Source organism: Schistocerca piceifrons, chromosome X (assembly GCF_021461385.2).
Source record: "Schistocerca piceifrons isolate TAMUIC-IGC-003096 chromosome X, iqSchPice1.1, whole genome shotgun sequence".
Taxonomy (NCBI): domain Eukaryota; kingdom Metazoa; phylum Arthropoda; class Insecta; order Orthoptera; family Acrididae; genus Schistocerca; species Schistocerca piceifrons.
The window spans coordinates 54017045-54044450 of NC_060149.1; the positions used below are offsets into that span (position 1 = coordinate 54017045).

The 27406-nt window shown below is 38.2% G+C and overlaps 1 protein-coding gene across 1 annotated transcript in view; it reads right to left on the reverse strand.

Moving 5' to 3' along the window:
- The window catches only part of LOC124722172, an 830020-nt gene that overhangs the window by 516334 nt on the left and 286280 nt on the right, over positions 1-27406 (reverse strand). Inside the window, exons 19-23 of the mRNA XM_047247373.1 lie at positions 19546-19728; positions 11842-12112; positions 5566-5707; positions 2156-2329; positions 1776-2059 (exon numbers count right to left, since the gene is read on the reverse strand). Of these exons, the coding sequence (XP_047103329.1) occupies positions 1776-2059; positions 2156-2329; positions 5566-5707; positions 11842-12112; positions 19546-19728 (1054 nt within the window). The remainder of the gene's footprint in view (positions 1-1775; positions 2060-2155; positions 2330-5565; positions 5708-11841; positions 12113-19545; positions 19729-27406) is intronic.

Consider the following 27406-nt stretch of genomic DNA (forward strand, 5'->3'; position numbering starts at 1 on the left):
TCTACTTCTCACTTCTGCCTTGCTCCTTCCATCCCTGGTAATATTACTGCCCAGATAAGTAAATTTATCAACTTGTTCAAGCAGTTCATTGCCTACATGAACTTCGACTTTCACGTGATCTTCTTTGTCGCATGCCATTACTTTTGTTTTTGCTTTATTAATTCTCATATTATATTCTTCACCCATAACTTTATCCATTCTATTCAGTAGGACTACAAGATCTTCTTCACTTTCAGCCAGGACAGGCATATCTTATCATATCTATTCGTTGGCCATGAATTTCTACACCTGTCTGTGAATTTTCCCTTACTTTTTTCAGCGCCTCTTCCTTGCATACGTTAAAGATAACAGGGGATAGTGTGCAACCTTGTCGGACACCTTTCCGTGTCTGCACCTCTTCTTGTTTTGTCCGTCCACAGATAACTGCTGTCTCATTTTTGTAAAGGTTCCATATCATTTTTCTATCTTTATGGTCTAAGCTATGGCTTAGAAATTAGGAGTTCTTGTCACATGAGACTGGGCTGTTAATTATCACAGAGTCCCACAGATTTTTGTCCTGGATCCTTTATTGTTTTTGTTTTATGATACACACCTGCCTCCAGCTGAGAATGGTGATGAGTGCAAATTTACTGCGTTTGCAGCATCACTGACATTGTAATAGAAAATCTGTCAACCACAGTCATGTATAATTCTTTACACTTATTGTTTAACTCTCTTTCTGCCAACCTACAGAATACAAATTTTATTCAAATCAAATCACAAAACCCACAGGAATATACAGTGACATACAGCAGCCAGCAGCTACAGAGAATTGATAGCAGGAATTTCCTGGGTGTTCATTTAGAATCCAAACTAAACTGCGAACATCACACACTTCAAACTGTGGAGAGTTTGCACTCAGATGCCACTGCATTACAAGTGCTCTCTCATACTGGAAATTAAATGGTCACAAAGATAGTTTATTTTACTATGTGTCCTCCATTGCATCACACAGCATAATCTTCTAAGGGAATTCTTTCATTTACTCAAAAAAATCTTCATTGCTCAAAAAAGAGTGGTTAGAATCATTTGTAGAGTAAGTCCAAGGATCTATTGTCAAATTGTTTAGCCAGCTGGTAATACTTAAGCCTGGTTCTTACATGTTTTATTATAAAGACACATGCATGACACTATAAATAGTAATTACATACACTACCAATCAAAAATCTGATCTAGATGCAGAAAGATGCTTAGCAGGCCAGTAAAAAATTTTCAGCTTTCCCTCCACTGAGCTTAAAAACTTCAGGTATCACGTTTTTTATTTATTTATTTAGTTATTTATTTATTTATTTTTCAAAACAAAAAATTGCCAACTGCTCTTGAATACCCTGTTCTAATCTGCTGAGGAATTTGGGGATGAGAAGTCTTTAATGTTAATAAAAGTGTTTTATATAGATCAGATTATTTTAACTCAGTCTCTGTACAGTGTTAATATGTTTTTTATTACATACATGTTGCTGAACTGTTTGCCCAGTAGCATGATAACAACTGTGCCTCTCAAACTGTTCTGAACATGTCAACACTGAAGAATGAAGATAATTATTTATTCATTTATCCATAATACTGTAGTTTATGTTTGTAAACCTGTTGAGTATTCAGTTGTAATTGAATATACATGTAATCATTATCTCGACATGCTCCACATCCATCATAAGCTGATCACTGCATGGAGTCATTGAGCACACAAAAACAGATAAAGTAAAATAAATCTTTACCAGATAATTGATAACACTTACAAGAAACATAAGTGAGGAAGTGAAATCAAACTGAGGGTATGCAGTTGATTGTAATTGTACTGATCCTTGTGCCTTGGTCATGGTTTTTGAAATAAATTTGGCCTCCATTTTGATGCTTTGTGGTTTTTCATCTTTAAATCTGTAATCCAGTCTCAAACTAGTAGCAAGAACTGTATCTGTCTTCTTTACATAGCCAAAGAGTTTTGTGAAAAATTTTCTTGTATTGAATTCCAGACTCACATCACACTGTGAAATATTCCTTTTTTCAACCCAGCGTACACGACCTGGAAAGAAAACAACACTAATGTGTCAATACCTATTTACTTCATTGTTGCTATTTTTAGAAATGTGATCAGTATAGTAATTAAAGATTTTGTTACCTGACAGTTCAACGATTCTCGTGTCATTGATTGCCAGGAAGAAACGAGGTTCATATGTATTTCCATATTTTCCTGGTCTTGTTTTTAAGCTTATTTCAGCATCAAAGTTTTTCCTTCCATTTACATCAAGGCCAAAATTTAGATATTTGTCATTGGGTGTATTTTTGTACTTCCCTGGAATGTAAAACAAGTTGTAAATAATGTGCTTGAACCTTAGGAAGAAAAGTGTCTCAAGTTTTAATTTCTAATTACTCACTGAATCATCTATTATACAGAACTGCTTTTTGGCCTATCCAATGCCCCCCCCCCCCTCTTGTACTGTAATGGACTGATTTATTTTTGAAGTTTGTCATTCTTTTCCCACTCATTATTACTTGTTGACAGCAGACTGCACCTGCTTCGATTCTCAAACGTTATTTCATTTGCTACGTTTAATAACTGTTTAACATTTCCCTTGTTCTTTTTATAATTCTTATGCTTTACATTTTGCAACTTTTTTGTATTATTGTTTGGAAAATTATAACATTCCTGTAGCTTAAACTTTCATTCCTTAGAAGCAAAATATCACAGCTTAGAACATACAAAATAAACTGAAAACTTGAAATGTGATCATTTAACTCATGCTTTCACAATTACAGTTCCCACAGATTCCCCTTTCCACTAGCTATCTGTAACTTCACTAGATCACTACACAAAATTGCACTAGACAATTACTGGAATCTAAATAAATCTAATTGTGTGGAATTTGTACATCATTAACCTGCCATATAGCTGCAATTCATTATGGAATGGATTCATACAATGCATGCAATATTTCAAGATAACTGCTATACCTTTCAGCACTTTGTGCAACCATCAAGAATGAGCTCCATAAACTAGAATGAATTTTATTCTCTAAAATTGGCTTCACATGTTTAAGATTTAAGACAGGAATTTGGAAGCACTGGTAAGGTGCCAACATTCACCGGCATGTTAACACCTCAATGAAACTACAAACACAGACTGGGGCATTGTCTACACAAGATGTATTTAGTCTCCTAAATTACTGGCATAGTCGTTGGTCATAATTCCCTTTGTCAGTAACTACAGAAATGATGGTATATCATATGAAGGGCTCAGTGGAAGAAAGTTCTAATCCACAGCAGCATACTTTGAGTTATTGCACATTGTAAGTTTGATTAAATTCAAAGTCAAGAACATAAAATAAGGAGACAAATTAATTTATATAGAAGACAGTGATTTCTAGTGAGGTATAGGAAGTAACTGTTAGCAATATGTGGTGTATTCAAAAACACAATTCATTAAGATCGTCTGCCAACACCATCATATGTGTACATGCAAACTACAGTATCACAGAGATATCTGCACATTTAATGACAGTGAGCATATAAATCAGACATGTAGCCAGAAACAACGTGAAGAGAACTCCCTGGGCCAGATTACTCCTTTCCATTCATTGTTTCTTCATGTTTTCCCTGCCTGCATTTGAGTCACTTTGGCATATTCTTTAATGGTATCAGACATTAGCAGAGTGCCACCTGCACATGCAAGCTGACTTCAACGCAGACTGTTGTTGTGGAGGTTCTGATTTATTTCTGAGATCACTTGGATCACACTCACATTACCATTCTCATAAATGTTTGATAGTCCAGATTATGGAGAGCCAATTTTTGTTCACTCTTATCCTTTATTAATGTTAACAGGAATAATCTATATTAAAGTCAACCCTGACGATACTGGGCCAATTGTAGGCACTTATACAGAAGACATTGCCTACTTTAGTGAAGATTAATTTAATTTCACTGCAATACATGAATATTGACTACCATATTGGATACTCCCATAATTAAGTGTTATAAAAATAGGAGTTTCCAATTTTATAAACATTCAAACAAAATAAATGTTAAGTACATTTTTTATGACATGAACATATGTATAGGGGATAGGCAAAACAATCCGAACACCGGTACTTACATGGGAATGGTTTATTAATAAGTGGCTGGACCCCCATTTTCCCATACTACAGCTGTGATTCTTCACAGAATACTTGCATAGAATGACTGTATAGTCTCCAGGGGAATGTTATGCTACTCTCCAATTAGAACCTCTTCTAACTCCTGTAGTGACAAGGGAGGCAGAAATCTGCTCTGGAGACTGTGTTCCAATACCGCCCACAAAGGTTCAATACTGTTCAAGTCTAGGGACTGTGCTGACCAGGGAAGACACTGCAGTTCAGTTGCATGCTCCTCGTGCATTATTGTCCTGAAATATGGCATCACTGTTGTGGAATAACATTTGAATTCTGGGGTGCACCTGATCACCTAAAATGTTCACATAATCATTGGCTGTAACATGGCCTTTGAGAGTAATGATGGGACCAGCAGAATACCATCATATGGCTGTCCAGACCATCACACTTCCACCTCCAGACTTAACCACTGGAAACAAGAAATCAGGATTGTAGGCTTCTTTTGGTGTTCTCCAGACGTAAACCTGGCCTGATGTTGGAAATAAAGGAAAAGTCGACTCGTCGGACCATATGACATGTTTCCATCAATCATTCATCCAGGATTTATGCTCCTGACACCATGTTTTATGCTTCCTTGCTTTGGTTGTTGTCAGTAATGGTTTCAGTATACAGTCCACCCTTGAATATTCCTTTACAGACTTCTCGGTGGACAGTGTCAATAGATACGCAGTCTCGAAGATGGCTATTGAGCTCTGCAATCACTTTAGCTCCCCTAGTTTTGAACTGTTTTGACACAATTCATGTCAGTGTATGATAATCTCTGTCATTTAGTTTTGATTTCTGCCAACTATTACATTTACACAATGATGTCTTTCCAAGTTTTGTGTAGGCTGTCATGACTGTTGAAACAGTTGCTCTTGAAACATTCAATAGGTTGGCTGTCTTGGTTACTGATGCTCCAGCTAATCGGGTCCTAACAATTTGCCCTTTTCGGAACTCTGTTAGGTCTTTCGTTGCAGGTCAACCTCAGCCTCTGAATGCAAATACAGAGTGTGCACTAGTCGTAAATGACCTGCACTGATGCCTAGTACATACTGAACGTGCAAAGTCCAGCGTGACACATGCCTTACCTGCGTTGTTGACCATTAAACATATCCATCCCATTACTACCATTGTTCACATTATTTTGCCTATCCCCTCTATGTAATCTTAGAAATATTGTCAAGCACTCAAAAAGTTTTCTCATTTATACTCAATGATATTTCAATGTACAGCCATTCTCTCACAAGTGGCAAGTATTATTGTTACGCGCACCTTCTACTATTAGCATGTTATTTATATTGAATTTCAAAGCACAATATATCTACTCAAATTAATTTCTTTCAAATTATATTTAATATCTTTTCAATTAAATGACAGAGGGCAGTATTTCAGCACTCACCTAAGGCCTCATATGTATTGTTCCCAGAATGTATTAATAAAGTGACATTTTGACTATTTTTATCTAGATTTATCTTGAAACTAAGTTCACGCTTCAGTTTAGATCCTGGTGTGTCAAAAATGAAGCTCACAAATGTGGAATTCTGTAAACAAAGAGGACAGAAATAACTTTTACAACAATTTTTGATGCTTTATCTTGTATACTAAAATGTACACAAGACACGCTACACCACAAAAAATAGTAATGTATATTAAAACCAATAAATATAAAACTACATGAAATAATGCACATAATTAAAATAGTCAGTGAAATGAATTTGTCTAAGTTTTGTAGAAGAGGAAACAAAGTGAGGAACCTTTTTCTCACAGGAGAAAGATAATACATAATCCATGTAAACAAAATTTGTAGTATACTTCACAAACACAATCTACTCTCACCATCTGAGCCAACAACAATTATGCATGCTGGTTTGTCCCACACACTTGGGGTGTCAGTTCTCATACTTTGTCATTTTTTGGTCTTGTCTTTTAAATCAACTACTCAGTGTAAACCTCATCAAATAAATGTATCATTCGCTATTATTGTAGAGAACATCCATAATTAAAATTCCAGTTGCAAAATGCTGTAGAAAGAGAACCACTGCCCAGAATGAAAAATTAAACAGAATATTATTGACACCGGGGACAAGGTCATGAGGGAAAAAATTACCAGCAGATGGCACTGTAAGCATTTTAACATAGATGGGGCTCAGCTACTAATGACAGATGACTCACAATAGGACTCCTATGGATTGAGTTGCACATTATGCCACCCATATTGTTCAATGTGCATGACTGCACAAGTTCAGCAGTCAACAATAGTGGCAATGTTGGTTAGGTAAGCCCACCGCTATGGCAAAGTCATACCACATTTGATGGGAAAAATTGGTTTTTAATCATCCTCAAGACCAAAAACATAAAAAGCAAAATGATATTGGTTTTTAATTGTCTTGGGGCCAAAAACCACATAAAGAGCAAAGTTATATTTGTCTGTAATTGTTGTGAAATTGGTGCAAGACAGGTTCAATATGCTGTCCACTGTTTTCAGCCGTAAGTTGAAATCAAGAAACAGCATATTCCACAAAGGATCAGGATATGTCAGGTGTCACATTTAGAATGTGTTGTGCAGTGAATTCCTTCAGTTCAGCCTTGTTTGTAATTGGAGCACTGAACACATCTGTCAGATAATCCTACTCCCAGATGTTACATGGATTAAGATCATGTAATCTGGTCAGCTAGGCTGTATGGAAATGAGGGCTGATAATTCTAGCATTTCTGAAATGCCTCTGCAGCAGCTGCTTCACTGGCTCTGCAATGTACAGAGAAGCACTTTCTTGCATAAAAATGATCTCAGCCACACATCCGTGTTGTTGAATGGTTGGAATGACACTGGTACACAAAAGACTCTCACAGTGATTACCAGTGACCATACAGGTAACAGAACCTGGAGAACTAATCTACTCAAAAAAATATGGCCTTATGATGAACAATGCCACCAACCCTCACAAACAGTCACCATTGCAGAATGAAATGGTATCAGTTGATGTGTTGCAGATTTTCTGTTGCCCACATTCAGCAATTCTGTATATTGACATGTCTTTGGGGATGGAAATAGGTTTCATCTGTCAACAGAATCTTCTTCCATGACTCTTCAGTGTCCACTTCCAGGTGATCAAGAAACTCTAGCAGTTAGCAAACTGGACTCGCATTCAGGGGGACAATGATTGAAACCCGCACCCCATCCTGATTTAAGTTTTCCATGATTTCCCTAAATTACTTCAGGCTAACACTGGGATTGTTCCTTTGAAAGGGCATGGCCAACTTCCTTCCTCATCCTTCCCTAATCTGCTGGGACCGATGGCCTTGCTGTTTGGTCCCTTCCCTCAAATCAACCAACCTGGTAAACATTTGCCTTGCTAGCATGTCAGCAGGAAGCAACTCCTGCAAATGAGTAATTTTGTACAGACAGCAGTGCAGGATGTTTCATGGGATTTTATTCAGAGTGCTCATGGGCATGGCAAACATTTGGCAATTCGCCATGCAATGCATGTTTGCACACCACCAGTTGACCCCTCCTGCAATGCTGAGGACATATCTTTGACAGACATCAGATCAACTATGTTCATCCCTCTGCCACACTGCAATTCATAAGTACCTGTGTTTTTGAATTTTGTAATCAATTTCCCCATACCCTCAGCAGACATCAGAACAACACCTTTTTCCATACCGTTGAGTATCCGAAACTTATGCAGGGCTACTGGTGCACAGCCATCATTCTCGTAAAAGAGCTGTCCCAGCAGCACACGATTCTTCATGGAGACAATAATTTGGGCATTTGAGATGGAAACTGAGGAACAGCAGTGTGCTGTGTGTCTGGTGGTGTGCATATTATGGTGCTTACATTGCCATCTATTGGTCAAATTATTATTATTATTATTAATTCCCACTCCCCCCCTCCCCCCCCCCCCCCATGATATTTCCCCCGTGTCAGTAATATGCTGACCAAATTTGACATCATTGTAGCTTATTCCAAAACTGTGTTTCTCTGATTTAGGACAATAAAAGAAATTGATGATGAAGAATTTGGAACACCACGAAAATGTTATTTGTTTCATAATGAAGATATGAGTGATTCCCCTCCATTACACAACAAAGCATTCTAAAAGTCATAGAGCATCAGAACCAATAAAGCAAAGGCATCTGCAACAACACCAACTACTTCTGCAACATCTCATGGAATGCAGGCTACTAAAACACTATCCACACCATACAGAACCTCGTATCATTCAGTTGCTCTGACTACAACGGAAAGTTTCTTTCATAATCAACACCAACCAACTAGGCCCTTTGGGATTTGTGTGAAGGATTGCCTTTTAGAGATGGGTGTGGCTGGTCTTAACATTTTACACCAAAGCTGGAGAAGATTTCCCCCTTGGCTCCTACAGAAGCCCAGAATTATCTTAGAATTGATGAATTTTAAGAATGACTGTCTTGTCAATTCTACATTTAAGTTTCTGTTTTCTAACATTTTAAATAGACATCACAGTTTTACAGTTGTGAACACAGATGGCTCCCTTCAATGTTCAGTCATATTCCCCAACCATGTCTTCAGGATTTGCTTTCCCCATTCCTACACTATCTTTTCTGCAGTGCTCCATGCACTCCTGGTGGCAATGGAGTTGATGAGGCATCTTCAGGGCAAACAATTTCTCATCTGCTTTGACTCCCTTAGTGTTCTACAGCCCTGGCAGCATAGGTACCAAGCAGAAAAAAACAGTCCACATTATAAATGGTCAACTGTGTTTCCTACAGTAATGGGGGAAGAATGTGTCATTCTGCTGGGTACAACGACATGTTGGAATTTTGGGGAATGAACAGGCTGACAATGCTGCCAAGGTGGATTGCAGGGAACATAACATTTTAGAATGGATGGTTCCCCTAAAGGCAGTCATTTCACTGGTTGGTCACATACCATACATTGCAGGAGCAAGAGTGGCTGGCAGTGATGGACAATAAGCCATAGTTGGTGGAGTCAGCTGTTCAGGTGTGGCGATTCTCATGATGTTTGTTCTGGTGAGATGAGGTAGCCCTGACCTGCCTTCAAAATGGGCACTGTCCTCTAACACATGGACTTTTGCTCCAGCAAGAAGACAAATGGTTCAAATGGATCTGAGCACTATGGGACTCAACTGCTGAGGTCATTAGTCCCCTAGAACTTAGAACTAGTTAAACCTAACTAACCTAAGGACATCACAAACATCCATGCCCGAGGCAGGATCCGAACCTGCGACCGTAGCGGTCTTGCGGTTCCAGACTGCAGCGCCTTTAACCACACGGCCACTTCGGCCGGCAGCAAGAAGACCCCCAACTTTTTGATACCTGTGGTGTGCATATCAGTGTATGCCACACTTTAACTCAGTGGATTTTAATTTGTGAAGAGCAGGCAGAATTTAAGAGGGATCAACCCTCTAGTTTATCAGGCAATGAGACAGGTGTGGTCAAACTTTTAAAATTTGGTGGTGTGTTTGGGCTCTGACCTAAGCGTTTAGGCTGGAGATTTTAGTGTGCTGCAGATTGGCTGGCTCATCATTTTTTATTCTTTCTTATTCCTTTTTTATGGCTTCTTTCATATCGACAATTTTTTTCCCTTTTTACTGTGTGTTAGATCAGACAATGTGAGTTTTGTTGTTTTTGTGTGTGAGAGCATGTGTGCAAGTTTTCAGGACTTCCATTAAATTTTTATTTCCAGTTCTCATTTTATTAATTTTACTACCTACCTCTGCAGTGTCTCATTGCATTTTTGTGGCAGTCCTAAGACCTTACTGTTGTTCAACCACAAAGACTTTTCATCATCATCATTTTCACCACCTCCATTTCTGCCATAACAGATGCAATATCTTCAATAAATTCAGTGGCAGCTACCCCTTGTCCAAATACTTCTATAATAAAATGCACTGTTGACTATATTTCCATCACTAACACCTTGAACCCTTGTTCCATTCTTGGCATTTGACAGTGTCACTGAGGAGTGGTTTTCATGGTTATTTCCTGGTCTACTGGGGCTGGAATTCTTCTGACTACAGCTAGAGGGTTTTTCTTTGATGGGAGTCTTTGTCATTCTGCCATAAGGAAAGGAAATTGTGAAGATGTCACCACAGTATTTTGACAGAAGGATGTCCAGTTGTTTTTGATTCTTTACAATAAGGGACAATAATGTCAGACTTATGTACAACAGACCACCAGGGTCAACGTTTAAGTCAATGTTAACATTTTATGTGCTGCAGCTTGGTGTGGCACAAGTGACGTTACATGCTCAAGCCCTCAATCTAGACATTTCATCACTTAGAGACATTCTCAAAATTGTTGTATCAGTAGAAATGATGTATGCTGCTCCAAATATCAAATCATGGGATACAATCATATCATCTGTCTATCAATGGGGACAATCACAATGTCCAGATTTGACATCCCAGCATTTCCACGATTTCCCATCATACTCCAAATGGTTCAAGTAGTATGAAGCAGTACAGTGGCACCACCGATGTGCTTCTTGTAACACTATTGGTCATACTTGTCACACAGCATCAGCCTTGTTGTAGAAACAATAGGAAGCCATGCAGGTCACTTCTGGAGACAGTGGGTGTATGTGCACAGCTCTTATTTTCATGGTGAGGAAAAGATTGTTAGTCTTCTATCACCCTCCTTTAACTGCTATTCAGAGACTCCAGTACCTCTTATTAGCACACGTTATATTGATGCAGTCTGCATGACCTGCAGCCTTCTCATTTCTGTTTCCCATTTTTCTGCGTCAGTGTGTAAATTATCATGATGAAAAATGTGTGTATTGCACAGTCATAGAGTCTAATTGTAATTAACTTTCTTGTTCAATAACTCAGACCTATGAACATCATTCTTAATTATTTTTGAAAATAAATATTAGACTCGTGCATTGATTTGTTTCCATGTCTTGCTCTGTATATCAGAGTAGTATTTTGACATTAAAGAAAAATTGTAAATCCTGAGTTAAAAGTATGTGGGTGTGATGAAAAGTAATGCTCCTGAATTTCTAATGTGAAAACTCTTAAGGCTTTTCAAATGAAACTAATATTCTTAACAGTCTACATCTTTATTCTTCATTTCTACACATTTGCAGCCCTCAACTGCTAGAGAGCTCCAAATTTTAGTGTGTAACACATCAGTGTGGAATCTAACTCTGTCACTGTGTGACAAACAACATGCTGCAATTGAGTTTTGAATTTGAGGAGTTCGTCCACACATGGAGCACCCTCTCCTTCAGTATGACAGTACCAGACAACACATGAATGCTGCAACATCTGTAAAAATCTGATGCTTTGTGATCACTGTCTCGATTATACTCCACACAATTCCAACTTGGCCAAATCTGATTTCCATTTGTTTTCAAAACTGAAACAACTGCTTTGAGGACTTCACTTTGATAATGATGAAGCGATGCAAGCAGAGGTAACATTGTGGCTCTGTCAATGAAGTCGAACATCCTACAGTGATGGTATCAACATAATGGTCTCCCACTGGGAGAAATATCTTTGCCACCAACGTAATTATGTTGAGAAATAAATATGTAGACATGAATAATAGAGATGCAGAATGTTAATAACATGTGTTTTATTTAAAAATCCTTAAGAGTTTTCACATAAAATCCACAGGCAGTACTTTTCAGCACACCCTGTTAATATAAAAAATATAAAAAGGCACTTACTTCACTAGAATCCCATTTATACTCCATTAGATATTTCTTTGCAGTTGGATCTGCTTTTTTCAGAAAAATTTGAAACTTTGTTGGGCCGTTCAAGATAAATGCAGCTACATCAGTTCTGAAGCTTGTATTGGGGAACTGATAATCAGCACAAACCATTAAACCTAGTGTCTCATCTACAGAAGGCCAAGTGCAGACTTTTTCTTGTATTCTGTCTTCCTCAATTCCACCCTGCTGCTCCTCTGCACCATGTTTCATCACCAGCAATTCAGACCTACATGCAGACAAAATCACTAAATGAATGAATCTTGGATTTTAATGGCACTGAATTTTTGTGAGTTATTGTCAAACATGGATGCACAGTTATTTGATAAATATAATATTGGTGGTTCAAATCAAAGTCAAATAAAAAATATTTTTGATGGATAGATAAATATCATATACGAAAAATGCCCTTGTTATGGTATTATGCACCACTTACAAGAAGCCAACAAATGAAACATAACTCAGCATAAAATTATGGGACAGGATTGTACTGTTCTGTGTATTTGTTTCACAAGAACATTTAGGGATAATAAATAATACTAACACAAACTGAATTTGCCTTAAAGTTCCATGTAACAGTACAAACAAAAACATATAGTTGTGTTATGCATTATCTGACATCAACAAAAGGCTGACACTATTCTGTTTGAAATTTAAGTTGTCTGATTTTTATCTTTAGAAGTAAAGATATAAGGACAAATATACCCATGCTAAAATATAGACTTCCTACAAGTAAAAATATTTTTTTTCTCTTTTTTGTAAAAACTTTATAAAACATTCATTACTGACAGCCATTGTTCACAGATCACAGTACTCTTACTTAGCTATATTATCAGCAGTTTTGTGAATGTTATCTGTGATTAGCTTACTGTAATAAGGTGAGATTTTTTCTTTTATTAGCCGGACTACTTTATAACTAATCCAGTAACATTATAAAAGAAATGTCTTGTTTCTTCATCTACATTTACATCTACGTAACTACTCTGCAATTCACACTTAAGTGTCTGACAGAGGGTTCTCCGGACCACCTTCAGAATACTTCCCTGCCATTCCACTCTCTAACAGTGCATGGGAAAAATGAACACTCAATTCTTTTTGTATGATCTCCTATTTCTCTTACTTTATTATGATGATCATTTCTCTCTATGTAGGTCGGCAACAACAGAATATTTTTAACATTCAGAGGAGAAAGTTGGTGAGTGAAATTTCATGAAAAGATCTCACTGCAATGAAAAATGCCTTTGTTTTAATGATTACCAACCCAACTTGCTTATCATATGTTACACCCTCTCCCCTATTTTGTGGTAGTATAAAATGATCTCCCTCCTTTGAACTTTTTCAGTGTCCTTCATCAAATCTATCTCATGAGGATCCCATACAGCATAGCAATACTCTCAAAGAGGATGGGCAAGTGTAGTGTAGGCAGTCTCTTTAGTAGACCTGATGCACCTTCTAAGCATTCTCCCAATAAAATGTAGTCTTTGGTTTGCCTTCCACACAACATCATCTATGTTATCATTGCAATTTAAGTTGTGTGTAACTGTGGTTCAAGGATATATAGTCAAACTGACAGCATTTAAATTGTGTGATTTATCATGTAACCGAAATGTAATGGATTTCTTTTTGTACTCGTATGGATGACCTTACATTTTTTCTTACTGAGAGACAATTGCAACTTTTTGCACCAGACAGATATCATGTCTAAGTCATTTTGCAATTGGTTTTGACTTTCTAATGACTTTCTTACATGGCAAATGACAGTATCATCTGCAAACAAGAGGGCTACACAGATTATCTCCTATCATATGTATTGGGAACAGCAGAGGGCCTATAACACTTCCTTGGGGAATGCTGATTATCACTTCTGCTTTAATCGATGATTTTCTGTTCATTATAACGTACTCTGACCTTCCTGACAGGTAATCATGAATCCAGTCGGACAACTGAAGTGACACTCCATAGGCATGCAGTTTGATCAGAAGTCTCTTGTGAAGTACAGGGTCAAAAGCCTTCTGGAAATCTAAAAACATGGAATCAATTGGAGATCTCCTGTTGATAGCACTCACTGCTTTGTGTGAATAAACAGCTAGCTGTGTTTCACAAGTACAATATTTTCTGAATCTGTTCTGACTAAGTTTCAATAGACAGTTTTCTTCAAGGTAACTCATAATTTTCATACACAGTATACGTTCCATAATCATTCTGCAAATTGACATCAGTGATACAGGTCAGTAATTCATCAGATTTCTTTTACTTCCTTTTTTTTTATAGTATTGGTATGACCTGAGCAACTTTCCAGTCTTTTGGTATGGATCTTGTGTTGAACAAGTGGTTGTATATAATTACTATGTAATGGGACTACTATATCAGCATACTCTGAAATGGACCTAAGTAGTATGCTATCTGCACTTAAAGATCTGTCTTGTTAAGTGATTTAAGGTGCTTCGTTACACTGAGGATATCTACTTCTAAGTTACTCATGCTGGCAGGTGTTCTTGATTCAAATTCTGCAATATTTATTTTTTGGTGAAGGAATTTCATAAACCTAAGTTAGCTTTAGTGACATTATCATCAGTAATACTACCATCACTATCACACAGTGAATGCACTGATTGTGTCATGCCACTGGTGTACTTTATGGATGCCCAGAATTTCTTTGGATATCTTGTCAGATTTTAAGGCAGAGTTTCACTGTGGAAGCTATTAAAAGCACCTCACATTGAAGTCTGCACTGAGTATTGAGCTTCAGTAAAACATTGCCAATTTCAGAGATTTTGTGTTCTTTCAAACTCAGTATGCTTTTTTCACTGCTTCTGCTACACTGTTATGATCTCTTTTGTGTATGACAGAGGTCAGTACCATCATTTATTAATTTATTCAGTATAAATCACTCAGTTGCCTCAGATACTGTTTCTACAGTGAATTTAATCCGAATCTAGTCTACACTTATTTAGTTAGTTGGGAACAATTGGAGGCTGACTCTTAGGAAGGTGCCAAACAAATTTTTGTGTGCTTTTTTAAATAGATATATTTTGCATTTAATTTTGATAGGTTTGGATGTTGCAGTAGTCAATCTCACTACAATGACCTTGAGGTCACTAATCCTTGTATCCACCTTGATGCTCCCTATTTGCTCAAGACTCTTTGTTAGTAAGAGATCAGACATGTCTTGACAACCAGGTACAGTTTGAGTGGGCTCCTGAAAAATTGCTCAAAATAATTTTTGTAGAAAGCATTTAGTGCAGTTTTACAGTTTCTGACAATGTTTTATGCCTACCACTGGCTTTGAATACGTATTTTCGCCAACACGGTGAGAGTAGATTGAAGACTGTAGGAGTGGGGTACCTGTTTGTGATGAGACTCAAGTTTTATTTGAAATGTTCACAAACTGAATCATATTAAACTATATGATTCTGGAGACTCTTTCAAGTCTCAAGCATCTATGATTTATACACGCAGACTTAAGTGACAAATGAAAATTTGTACCAAGGCTGCGATTCACACCTGGGTCTCCTGCTCAATAGGCAGATGTGCTAACCACTATGCCACCATGGCACAGTGTCTTTGCACGAATGCAGAACTACCCTAGTATGTCTCCCACCTCAACCCAAATTATCATTCATGCCCCTCCCCACTTGGAGTTCCCCTTAAACTTTAACAGCATTGCAGGGGCTCTCCAACTGCATTGGAATAGCACTACAGCATCAATCAAAATGGGGTTCCTCCCTAAAACCCAGGCATAGGTGCTTTAATCAAATTAAACTACATGGTTCCACAGACCATTTCAAGCCCCAAACATATATTACGTAAATATGCAGACTGAAGTGAGAAATGAAAATTTATACCAAGGCTGAGATTCAATCCTGGGTTTCCTGCTTAATAGGCAGATGCACTAACCACTATGCCACCAAAGCACAGTGGCTTCGTACAACTGCATGGATTACCCTAGCACTTCTCCTCTCCCACCTCACTTGAATTGAGGCATGCTAGGATAGGCTATGCAGTTGTGCAAAGCCACTGTGCCAGGATGGCATAGTGGCTAGCATATCTGCTTTGTGAAGAAGAGACCCAGGTTCAAATCATGGCCTTGATACAAATTTCGATTAGTCACTTCAATCTGCATGTATACACCATAGATGTTTCATTAGATGCTCAGCTGCTGTTCCAATACAGTTGGAAAGCCTCTGCAACACTGTTCATGTTTAGGGGGAATGCCAAGAGGGCTGAGGTGTGAAGGGGTATTTGGACTGTGGAGGGAAACATGCTGGGGTAGTACATGCAGTTGTGCAAAACCACCATGCCAGGGTGGCATAGTGGTTAGCACATCTGTCTATTGAGTAACAGAATGGGTACCATATTTACTTGAATCTAAGCCGCACTTTTTTTCCGGTTTTTGTAATCCAAAAAACTGCCTGCGGCTTAGAATCAAGTGCAAAGTAAGCGGAAGTTCTGAAAAATGTTGGTAGGTGCCACCACAATTAACATCTGCCATCAAATATATGTAGCACTACACAGGCATGCTTTGCAGGCACAAAGATAAATACTGGCGCCATAACCTCTGCGTCAGTAAATAAATTTTAAAAAATATGGAAGACGAGCTTTTTTCTCCGCCCCCGAGTTTAGACCACTGCTTTTCATACATTATCCAATGAAGTAAATACAAATTCTGTATTGTTCATCTTCGAATGTAGCAGCCTTTCAATGTACTATGAAAATCTGACTGCAAGTCTGTTTGGGATGTTTGTCTGTCAATATGGCTAACTCTACATTCTGAATTTTTTCGTACCTGTGACAAGAGATGGTTGCTAATAGGAAGGAATGAATCGTGAATCACATGCAATATTCTCTTCACCACAAGAATAATATGAATGTAAACATTTTGCAATGTATTCTTTCGTGTTTGCTGCTATCTCATTTAAATTCTGTCTGCCTAATAAACTACGAAACTAAGAGTGAGACAACAGCAAACACGGAAGAATATACATATCATGTCATGTTTATATACATATTATTCTTATGCCAAATAGTGATACAGCCAGAAATGAAGCACGACAACTGACTAGATTTTCAAATCTAAGATGACCTTAATTTCTGTGCAGAATGGAATGTACTGAAGAAGCGTCTGCAAAGATTTTCAAACGGAGAAAAATTTTCGATAAACTCTCATTTAGAACATATTCTATAATACGCAGTCTATTATTTGGTTCTTGTTTATCATTATCAAAGAAAGGCAGCAGTGTAAGTAACAACAAATAGCAGTCTCTTGCCATTGTTTCGCTAATGAGATGATTCGTCTCTTTTCTTTTAATTGTAAGTGGCGGTAGCGTGCACAAAAGCAAGTCATGCAGCGAGCGGCGACAGGCCGTAAACACTCATTATCAGAATGCGACAAACAATGCATGACACAGTACAATAATGCATTTTCAGCTTAGAGTGATGTAAAAACCTATAACAAAGAGAATGGCACTTATCAGATCAAAGAAAATAAGCAATCACTTCAAACCAGACGAAGCACGTGAAAAAAGAAAGGGTAGCCGTATAAATATGGGTGGAGCACCTGACGCATAGAAATGCCTACCTGGTAAAGCTTAACTGCTAAGCTTACAACTCGAACCAAACTACTGTAGCTGTATTGTCATTCATTTGACCTAAATTGTGTCTCATATTACAATGGACCAACTTTGTTTCGATTTGGAGGTGTGGTCTAAAACTTTTCCTTCTCCTTGAATTTTGAGCCTCAAATTTCAGGTGCGGCTTAGATTCGGGAATTTTTTTTCCTTGATTTCAAGTCTCATTTTTCAGGTGTGGCTTAGATTAGAGTGTGGCTTAGATTCGAGTAATTACGGTATTGAATTCCGGCCTTGGTACAAATTTTCATTTTTTGCATCAGTCTGGATATATGAATCATGTGAGTGAGGGGAGGGGGGGGGGGTGTTGATAAAAGGAGCCAATTATTAACTTATTCCAGTTGTCACGTGTAACCTTTAACCATACTAACTCAAAAGAAATATCTACTTCCAGTTCACTATAAGGTAAATTACTTCTAACAGCAACAAAGACACCAACAACAATTGTATTTAATTTATCCTTTTTGAACTCCATTAGGTCCTTTGTAAAAATTTTGGCTGAACTTATCTCCAGCTTTGGCCAGCTTTCAGTATCTATAACGATTTGAGCTTCAGTGCTCCCTATTAGCACTTGGAGCTCTGGATCTTTCCCAACACTGTTACTACAGTTTGCAACTACAATATTGATTGTTGCTATGTCTACCTCTGTCTGTATTCTTCCTGCACCCTTTGAAACTGAAGCCCCTTTGTGCACTTTCCCCAAGACCCTCTGACCTAAAATGCCACCTGGGCCATCCCGAACAGTCCCTGCTAGCCGTGTAGCCACCTTGTACATATAGTGGACACCTGAACTATTAAGTGGAACCCAAAACCCCATCACTCTATGGCACGAATCGAGGATTCTGCCACCTTCATGGTCAGAGAACCATTTGCGTCTCTGATTCAGGCCCTCCACTCAGTTCTATACCAAATGTCCACAACCAGTCCTCTTTCTGTCTGAGCTACTGGACATTAATAACAGCCTCTTTTTACATTTACAGTTAAAACTCTAAGAGTGCACATTTCATGAAGAGTCAGGTAACATATTTCTTCTTCCAGCATATGTCTCACAAAATTTACGTAACTGCAAGCTCCCAAATGTCATTCTTCTAGCTGACCATGGAGCAGGAACATGGGGAAATTACAGTAGTACCAGAAGGACTCTCTGTCACATATCATATGATGGCTTGTGGAATATACTTATAGATATAGGTATTTTGAGAAGCTGGTTGTTAGTAACTTTCACTGTAAAGTGCGTAACCATATTTTTCACTTTGCTGAGGAACATACAGGCTTCCTCAGTATAGTGTACACCACTTATATCATGACTATACATGTCATCAGTTGCTACAAAAATACTTATCTTGTTGCTCTATGTGCTATCACAGCATTTAAAAATTAACAAATGAGTCTCAAAGCATGAACTGTGGTGACTGACTAGACAGATCAATTTGCCATCATGTTTCTGTATTATAAAAGGCTATTAATTTTTTCTTGGGCTAGTAATCATAATTTGAAATAAATAGTTAAGAAGCATAGTAGTTTTAGTAAAACATTATTGTTAACTAAGATGTATCACATGTGCTACCTTCCATTCACTAATTAATATCAGTGAGGCCCACTGAAAAGGTAAGGGAAGGAAGGAATGCATGCAAAATGCTTACAAAATGAGTGGACAGGATAATAGGACATGTGATAAGACATCAGGGAATAATTCCCATGGTACAAGAGAGAGCTGCGGAGGGTAAAAAGAGTAGAGGAAGACAGAAATTGGAAAACATATATAAATAGTAGAGAATATGGACTAGTAATGCCACTCTGAGATAAAAGAGTTTAGGACAGGAGGGAATCTGTGGTGGGCCACATCAAGCCAGTCAGAAGACTGATGACTGAAATTGTATCTTAAGTTATCTCACAGAACTCATTAAATTACATAATTATTCATAGGTAAAAATTACACACACACACACACACACACACACACACACACACACCACACACATTTAATACGAGAGGACAGAACTAAGAACAGGTAGGGTCAAACAAATATACTTACTGGGCCTTGATGATTTCAAATTTCTGCTTTGGCAAGCTAAATGAGAGGCTTACTAATTTAGTTCCTCTGACTTTCAACTGACCCTCCACAGCAGAAGATGAGTACAAATTTGTTTTCAGCTTTATACCAGTCTTTCCATAGTAAGCATCCAGACCCATGGTACCAACAACATCAATAGCAACACTGAAACATGACATATAAGAGGTAACTATGACAGTCTCGCAATTTCTTACATTCTATTAGATGACATAAACCATTAGCTCTTATATTGTAAAATAATACCCACATAAAGGAGAGTATTACATTTTCTAGGATGTAATGTAAGTCAGTAAGAAATTATTGACTTTATAGTAAAATATTATGTAGTAATGCACACATCAAAAAAGTTTTTCATCACCTTGGTTCTGCAAGTTCCGGAACCTGCACAGAAAACTGGAATAGAGATCAACACAAACATCTTTTCTGCCCCTTTTTATTGCTCATGAAAACCACACATTGCATGTTGTACCATCATACAGTGAGGCCTTCAGAGGTGGTGGTACTGATTGCTATACACACCAATACCTCTAATATGCAGTAGCATGTCCTCTTGCACTGATGCATGCCAGGACAGACTAAAAGAACTTGTTAAAGACTGATAATCAGATATGTTCTAATAAAATGTGGACCCAGTAAGATACTGGAAAGCCACTACAACAAAAATAAAGGGAAAATCATAGCAAGTAGAAGGATATAAGTGTCCCCTCAGTGCAATGAATAGTTTTTAATCTATTCTATGTTAAACAACTTGTAAACTGTAAGAATTTTAAAAAATTGTAACTCAGTGACAACTACACCAAATTTCATAAACAGAGTGTCAATGGGTAGAGCCCATGGAGATCTATCAGAGAATTAAACCAAATTAGGCTTGAATGTACATTCCATCTAAAAAGTTGGCAAATTTAGCCATAAGATTAATTTATATCATAAAAGTAGCAGCAGCGTTCAAGAATAACTATAGTTATGAAATTAGAGATAGATTCACAATTAATTGTTTATATTTATTAACAATAATATCACTAAAACAAATGTTTTTCATGTTGAAAGTGTGATTTATGTGAAAAACCAGTTTATGTACTAAAAATCTAATTTCAGCACTGAGAAGCTGTTAAAATTTGGAAGTGATTTCATAAATAATACTTGTATATAACAATAGATTTATATTTTGACATGATCAGCAAGCAAAAATACTTAATTTGACTCATTTTCTAGAATATAAATACCCAGCTGGCACCCTGGCTCAGCCTGGCAAGTTTGGGCAGTATTTGTGAGCTGTCTTAGATATGAAGTAGTATTCATGATCTATGGAACATGGAATAATGTATGTATGTATGTCTCTGTGTGAGTTGGATGGGTGGTGAGTCAGTCACTTTGTGAAAGTACTGCGATTTTTCTAAGTGCCACGTTGGGAACCTTCTGCACTTGTTGCCAGTGAACATGTAGGAATATTGTCACACTGGGCACTTAGAAAATTTTTGAGTGTGTCACCATGAAATATTGTTTCATAATGGACTTACATAACTTTCATGCATGTCACCAGTGAACATTTAGTAACATTTTCAAGCTGTGAACTCTGAAATTTTACTACTGATCTAGAGTATATATTTGGACTTGTGGTTTTTGCTAGTTAGTATCTGAAGTCTTTAACTTTAATCTGAAGCAACCTGGACTTAAATTTTTTTGAGGATTTGGAGTGAGTGAGGACCTAGTTGAGATACTGCCTAGTTATTAACATTCTCACATAGGATAAACATTCACCCTTGGAAGTTGATTAAACTTGTTGCTGCAGATCATAAGGAAAATAATTCTAACAAATTCATGCAACTCAGACCCCTGTGAGTTTTAAACTTCATTACACAAATCCCTTCCTGCATTTCTGACTGGTAATTGCAATTTTCCATTGCATAATTTGGGCAAATGCAAAGAGTGAATGGTTGGTCCCTAGAAGTTAATGCAAGCAGACTTTAGAAAAATCCATCCTTTCACTGTGACCCATTAATGTGTGCTAATAACTAAAACTTTAATAAATAGATAATTTGCATAGTAGTGATAGGGCCTCAGAGGTGTTTCAATGATCCATTGGACATTGAATTTCAAGTACATTTGTTGAGGTAAGTATTTCAATTTTACGTTTACATTTTCAAGTTAGCTAGTGCATATAGGAATTAGTGGACAGTGCATTACAATCGCATATGGGGGCTCATCTGGGACTGTTCATGCTGGGATCCAGAAAGCAGAGTAGGGTTGCTAGTGAAAACAGTACTATGATCTATGGGGAACACCGCAGCAGCAGCAACAGCAGCCTGAGTATGAGCTACACCTGTCACTCCACTGGGGATCACAGCTTCAATAACCGAGAGTCAGCATAGCACTGCACCCCATCATGTGACTAAGCAGCTCAGCTATCACTTGGTGGGAAGCAGTCTACAGCAGTTCTACATACACCTCACTGCAGCAGCAGCTGTCACCAGTGTCAGCAGAGGCACAGCTAGCAAGAAAGTTAAGTTTCACAGCAGGCACATTAATTGTTGCTTTTAATTTCAGCTCTCTTGCTCTTGGAGCACAAGATAAAGCAGTCACCCAGTAATTGTGATTTAATGGGGAGTGGGAATGAGCCTCAGAGTCCACAAAAACAAGAATTACTGGAAATGACCAAGGAAGAAATGCTTAATATTTTGTTGATTCAGGTGGAGAGCTTAAAAACCAAAATTAAGCTGGTCTAGAAAGCTCTAGGGGGAATTTGGACAGCAAAACTGTAAGTCTAAAACTTTCAGTCAATAAAAAATTGGAAGTTTAGTAAATTGAATGAGTGGATTAAAAATGAAATAATGGCTGACTGAGACAAAAACTTTTAGGATGTAATGGGAAAATTTGGGGCAGTGAAACATCACCTGCTAACAAGAATTGGCAGTGTTGAGGTCGAGTTGAAGGGTGGGAGTGACTCAGTGAGACAGGTGTGTGCTGCTAGGAATGAAGACAGGCTCTAGTTAATGTGTATAAGAAGATTGTGGCCAGCTGTGATGAGACCAAGATGATGCTGATAGGTAAACTGGAAAGCACAGCAGGCAATTTGGGAAAGAGGCAGAACACTGGAAAGCACAGCAGGCGATTTGGGAAAGATATGGAACAGATGGCTGCTGAGAACAATATTGAAATTAACAAAGTAAACAACACTTTCACTAACATAGAATTGTGTAGAGGTGGTGGCCTGTATGCAGATACCCAGTGATAAGACTTTTTCAGGTGAGAGTAAATACCATGCTGTAGATTCTGTTGCAGCTTGCGAAGATTGTTTTATGCCTGGTATGTCTGACCAATGTATGGTTAAATTTGTGAGGAGGTTGTTAAAAGTTTCTGCTCAAACATGGGCAAATCAAAGGACTGATCAGTTTGTTTCAGTTGAAGCATTTGAAAAATTGTTTTTGAATATGCATTGGAGGCAAGGAAAGCAAAGTAGGTTGCAAAATGATTTTCTGAATGGTCCAATATACTGGGTGGGGAGGGGGGGGGGGGGGATATACCATGAAATAATTTTTCCAGGAAGAGTTAAGAAAGTTGGCACATTTAGACAGACCATTGTGTCTACCCACTGAGATTTATACTTTTAGGATGAGATTGCCAGAAACTTTTCAGTGGGTTGATACATTGTCCAACCCATTCTATTGAAAATTTTCTAGGTTTTATTGGACGGATGAATCAGGCACTGTCCCGCAAAGCAATTTACAAGGGAAATGATCATGTAAGCAGTAAGAGGGAACAGTATGATAATAGGAGTAACAAGAACTGGAGAAATAGCCAGCAGAATTACACTTTGTGATCAAACGTATCTGGACACCTGGCTGAAAATGACTTACAAGTTCATGGTGCCCTTCATCGGTAATGCTACAATTCAATATGGTGTTGGCCCACCCTTAGCCTTGATGACAGCTGCCACTCTCACAGGCACATGTTCAGTCAGGTGTTGGAAGTTTTCTTGGGGAATGGCAGCCCATTCTTCATGGAGTGTTGCACAGGGGAGAGGTATTGATGTTAGTCAGAGAGGCCTGGCAAGAAATCAGCGTTAAAAAACATACCAAAGGTGTTCTATAGGATTCAGCTCAGGACTCTGTGCAATACCAGTCCATTACAGGGAAGTTATTGTCATGTAACAACTATGATACAGGCTGTGAATTATGAACAGGTGCTCGATCGTGTTGAAAGATGCAATCGCTATCCCCAAATTGCTCTTCAACAGTTGGAAGCACGAAGGTGCTCACAACATCATTGTAGGTCTGTGCTGTAATAGTGCCATGCAAAATAACAAGAGACGCAAGCCCCCTCCATGAAAAACACAACCGCACCGTAACACCTCCACCCCCGAATTTTACTGTTGGCACTACACACGCTGGCAGATGACATTCATCAGGCATTAGCCATACCCACACCCTGAAATCGGATCACCACATTTTGTACCATGATTCATCATTCCACACAACATTTTCCCACTGTTCTATTGTACAATGTTTATGCTCCTTACACCAAGGGAGGTATCATTTGGCATTTATTGGCATGATATGTGGCTTATGAGCAGCTGCTCGACCATGGAATCCAAGTTTTCTCACCTCCCGCCTAAATGTCATAGTATTTGCAGTGGATCCTGATGCAGTTTGCAATTCCTGAATAGATGTCTGCCTATTACACATTATGACCCTCTTCAACTGTCGGTGGTCTCTGTCAGTCAACAGATGAGGTCGGCCTGAATGCTTTTGTGCTGTAGGTGTCCCTTCACGTTTCCACTTCACTATCACATCAGAACTGTGGACCTAGGGATGTTTAGGAGAGTGGAAATCTCATGTACAGACATATGACACAAGTGACACCCAATCACCTGACCACGTTCAAAGTCCATGAGTTCCGCAGGGCATCTCATTCTGCTCTCCCATGATGTCTAATGACTACTGAGGTCACTGAAATGGAGTGCCTGGCGGTAGGTGGCAGCACAATGCACCTAATATGAAAAACATTTTTTTTTTTTTGGGGGGGGGGGGGGGAGGGTCCAGATACTTTTGATCACATAGTGTACAATAGACAGAGGAATATGGAAGAAAGTTGCGGATGAAACAGGGGAAGGTATGGCAATGAGAATAGGTATCAAAGGGGTTCCTGGGAAAATGATAACAGAATTGAACCAAGGCCAATGTAAGACAATGGAACTAGGAGAGGAGAGCAGAATAATAGAGAACAACAGGGGTGGAGTTCAGAAAACTAGTAATTGTTCCAAATGAAGTCCACTTTGGAATAAGAAAAATGCAAGAAATTGGACCAAGAGATGGGATAATAATTACAGGCAGAACACCAGAAAGTGTTTCAGGAATAATAATAACCACAGCAGGAGAAAGAGGTAAGAGGAGAAAGAATTTGTGGAATCAATGCCCTGGTAGTGCAGTAAGTATTGAAGAAAATAGTATTGGTATGGCCTCTGTATTGAATGAATCAGGATCAGATGTACAACCTCAGAGGATGAATGTGTGTTGTGATGTTCAAAGTGAGTGTGTAAATGACAACAGTAATAATATTGATTTGGGTACAGTTGAATCAGCTTCAGTGGATGCTATTGTTGTTACTGTTGAGGCCATAGTCCCTGAATGTGGTAGTTTTGGGGATGATAGAGGCCACAGTGTCTGCACAGAGTGTTTCTGTGAATTGAGGTTTACCTAAGAGTACCCACTCCAGTGATATAGATGAGAGTATTTTAAGCAGGCAGGGATTCTTCCATCAAATGATTTTTATGAGCAGGCAGTGGGACTTGTCTCTAAAGGTCATGGGGAAAGTGACTGTGATTTGCAGGATGCAGCTGCAAATAATATCTTTGTTGTAGAAGCTGTATCCAATTCAATGGAGCCTAATGAAATAAACGCTGTTGACATCTGTGTGAATAAGGTTGGGTGGCCGCCTTTATTTTTAGAACCATGGGAGGATAAAAGGGAGCATAATTTTGATTGGGTAGACATGGACATGTGGATCCGGAAGTGGGCACCAGATGATTGGGCATTTAGCAAATGTGATTACATTAATTAGTTATGGAAGTGAAGTGAGAAGGATAATGCACACAATGTGCCCTTACAGAAATATTTGATGGAGATAGAGAACTTGATGTATTAAGGGGAGAGTATGTGTTCATGGTGAGAAAAGATAGGATGGGGAGTAATAAAACTACAGTAATCTATAACTGACATAGTGGAAAAAGGGATGAAGATGATGAATTCAAGAATTTCTTGATTTATATAGATGAATAGTATATGGGTGTGAGTGAGGATGAATAAAATACAGAGTGGATGGAGAAAGATGAAAGCAACTGTGAGGCCAGTGATTCGGACAGTTTTGCAAAATATATCCAGAGGAGGAGGAACGTACTGAATTCATAATGATGTACGCAAAGGAGGTAGGTGAAGAGAAAAATATTAGAGGTATATGCAACGACATAAGACAGATACAGAATACTGATCCTAATCTAAACATACTGAAGAGCAGGTTTACAACAGAGGAGTAAGAGAAACTTGATAAATTTTGAAAATTTGCAAGGGGGTACTATTTCATAGAAAAAACATAGACGAAGAAGAGTGGTGACTGTGTTGGACTGAGGAAAACGTGCAGTCCGTCATAAATTACATACATTTGGGCCATGATCACCATGGCACACATAAATGCTTGGGGGTGTTACAAGACTATGTCTCATTCAATAATATGGATTGTAGAGTTAGGAAACAGCTGGGTGCATGTGACAGGTGCCAATGAGTTAAGCACAATACAATTACCAGTCAAGGGGAGACACAAAACATTCAACCTCAGGGTGTGGGAAAAAATCGAAATGATCATATGGCATCATTGGCCAGGAGGCCTTATGAAGAACTGTACAGAATTAAAAGAGCTACTAGTAAAACTTTGGTATCATAATTGGAGATGGATTATTTCAAGAAACTCAGGAAGCTGGACGGCACTGTTTTCAGATAACAGTTCACAATTTATTTCCATGCGGTGGAAGGATTATGCAGCAAGCAGGCATAAAGTAAGTTTACAACCAGGCAAATAACCCAGCTGAATACTACACGCACAAGCTCAAAAGATTATGCCAAACATATTGCTATCAAAAGCGTACATCATGGGCTGAACACATTGCCTCATTCAAGGATGTGATGAATAGCATTAAAAATAAGGCAACAGGGTTCCAACCATGTGAAGTGATGCTAAATAAGAAAGCAGAAGCCTGATAGGTGAAACTGTGGAATTTCCACCTGAGCTGCTATTGTCAAGCAGGAATGGATGAAGTCAATCATAGTGATATATGCCAATTTGAGACATTATAACAAATATAATCAAATAAAACAACAGTTAATTCTGGTTTTTATTATAATTAACTGTTGGTTAATGCTATTATTTCGCTTATAATGTCTCAAATAGTCATATATCACTGTCTGTGCCTGATAGGTGGCGCAACTTGTGTCTTGTTTTCATAGCAGCAATGTAAGCTACTGGGCCGTTCAGTCTGATGTTCCTTGCAGGTACATGTACTGAAGACTGGAAGTTTTTAATTTTTGACTTGAGCACATCTGCTCTAAACTTTGGCTATTGCCTTCTTGCAAAGTAACTTTACCTAAGTAACCTCTCTATGTTATGACATTCTTCATTTTGGTTTCTGTCAAACTTATTTTTCAATGTACTATGTTATAGGGTTTTTAAATTTTCATTCTAATAAATACATCCTTGGAAGTGTTAAAACCTAGGTAAATGTATTAAACAATTACTTGCAACTGGTTGACTGTGTTATTTCTCCATTGAAAAATAT